General features: G+C 38.6%; 1 protein-coding gene across 1 annotated transcript in view; it reads left to right on the top strand.

Moving 5' to 3' along the window:
* LOC119585484 overlaps positions 1-1,042 on the top strand; it is a gene marked incomplete at its 5' end in the record, with an annotated part of 3,279 nt that overhangs the window by 344 nt on the left and 1,893 nt on the right. Inside the window, 1 exon segment of the mRNA XM_037934130.1 lies at positions 425-642. Coding sequence (XP_037790058.1) covers positions 425-642 — 218 coding nt within the window.

Genomic DNA, 1,042 nt, shown 5'->3' with positions numbered 1-1,042 from the left:
CGAATTAGTAGACAGGTATCAGCAGTTGGCATAGTACAGCCACGTTTAAAACTCTTATGAAGCATTTGAACACCAAAACAATGTGATATTTGCTATTTCGGTTCAGAGAGTTTCGAAGCTTCATTCTTTTGTCTGCGACTGTACCGATTCCCTAAATGGTTATAGGTCAAAATTGCAGTTAAGGGTTTAGTGGAATCAATTTTTTTTACCTGGCATTGTAAATGGAGAAAGTCATTTCTTCTCTCCCGTTGTCGTGTATCATAACGACGAATGCTATTTATTGGAGAAATAGTGATGATAATTATTTTGAGTGACCGAGAGTTTATGTTCATCTCGCGAAAGATTATTAATTCGAGAATAATTACTCGTTCGAAAGCATTGAAAATACGGTCTGAATTTTCTCTTTTCCTTCACTCTGTTATAGCAATGCGTCCCTATTCCTGGCTAATGACTTCGATGACGCTTGGATGAGTGGATTTGTAAACGAAAACTTGACTCTAAACCACAATGACACTTCGGGGTCAAGTGTACCTTCGGAAAGTGTTAAAGTCAGGGTCATGATTCAACCTGACTGGGAAGTCGTGGAAGGGACGTTCGAACACTTTAAGGACGAGAACTTCGAAGCACTTTTAATCGCTGTCGGTGAGAACTAACTTCTATGTCCTCTTTAGTTTCCCCCTTTTCCATTGCTTTATCAATATTTTTGAATTTTCCTTCTACCTTCTTTTTTATCTACTTATTCAAATATCTTCAAGTAGGTTGCATTCCACGCAGCCAGCGATTATCTTTAATATCTCTCCTATCAATTGGCTTTTCTCTTTTTATTTAAAAAAATCGTCTTTTCTCATTACCGTGTCTCTACATCTCCACATCCCCTTCTTTCTCTTTTTTTTGTATACATATTCGCCCGTATCCCCCCCCCCCCCCCATTTCCTTAATCATATCTTCTCCACTTCTCTTTCTCGTCCATCTACACTTCTCAACCTCGTCCTCCCCTTTCTTTACTGTAAACTATTCACCAATTCAATCTTCTTTCAGGGAA

The sequence above is a fragment of the Penaeus monodon genome, chromosome 19, assembly GCF_015228065.2.
Source record: "Penaeus monodon isolate SGIC_2016 chromosome 19, NSTDA_Pmon_1, whole genome shotgun sequence".
In the NCBI taxonomy this organism is placed as follows: Eukaryota; Metazoa; Arthropoda; class Malacostraca; order Decapoda; family Penaeidae; genus Penaeus; species Penaeus monodon.
This window is presented reverse-complemented; position numbering and strand designations above follow the sequence as displayed.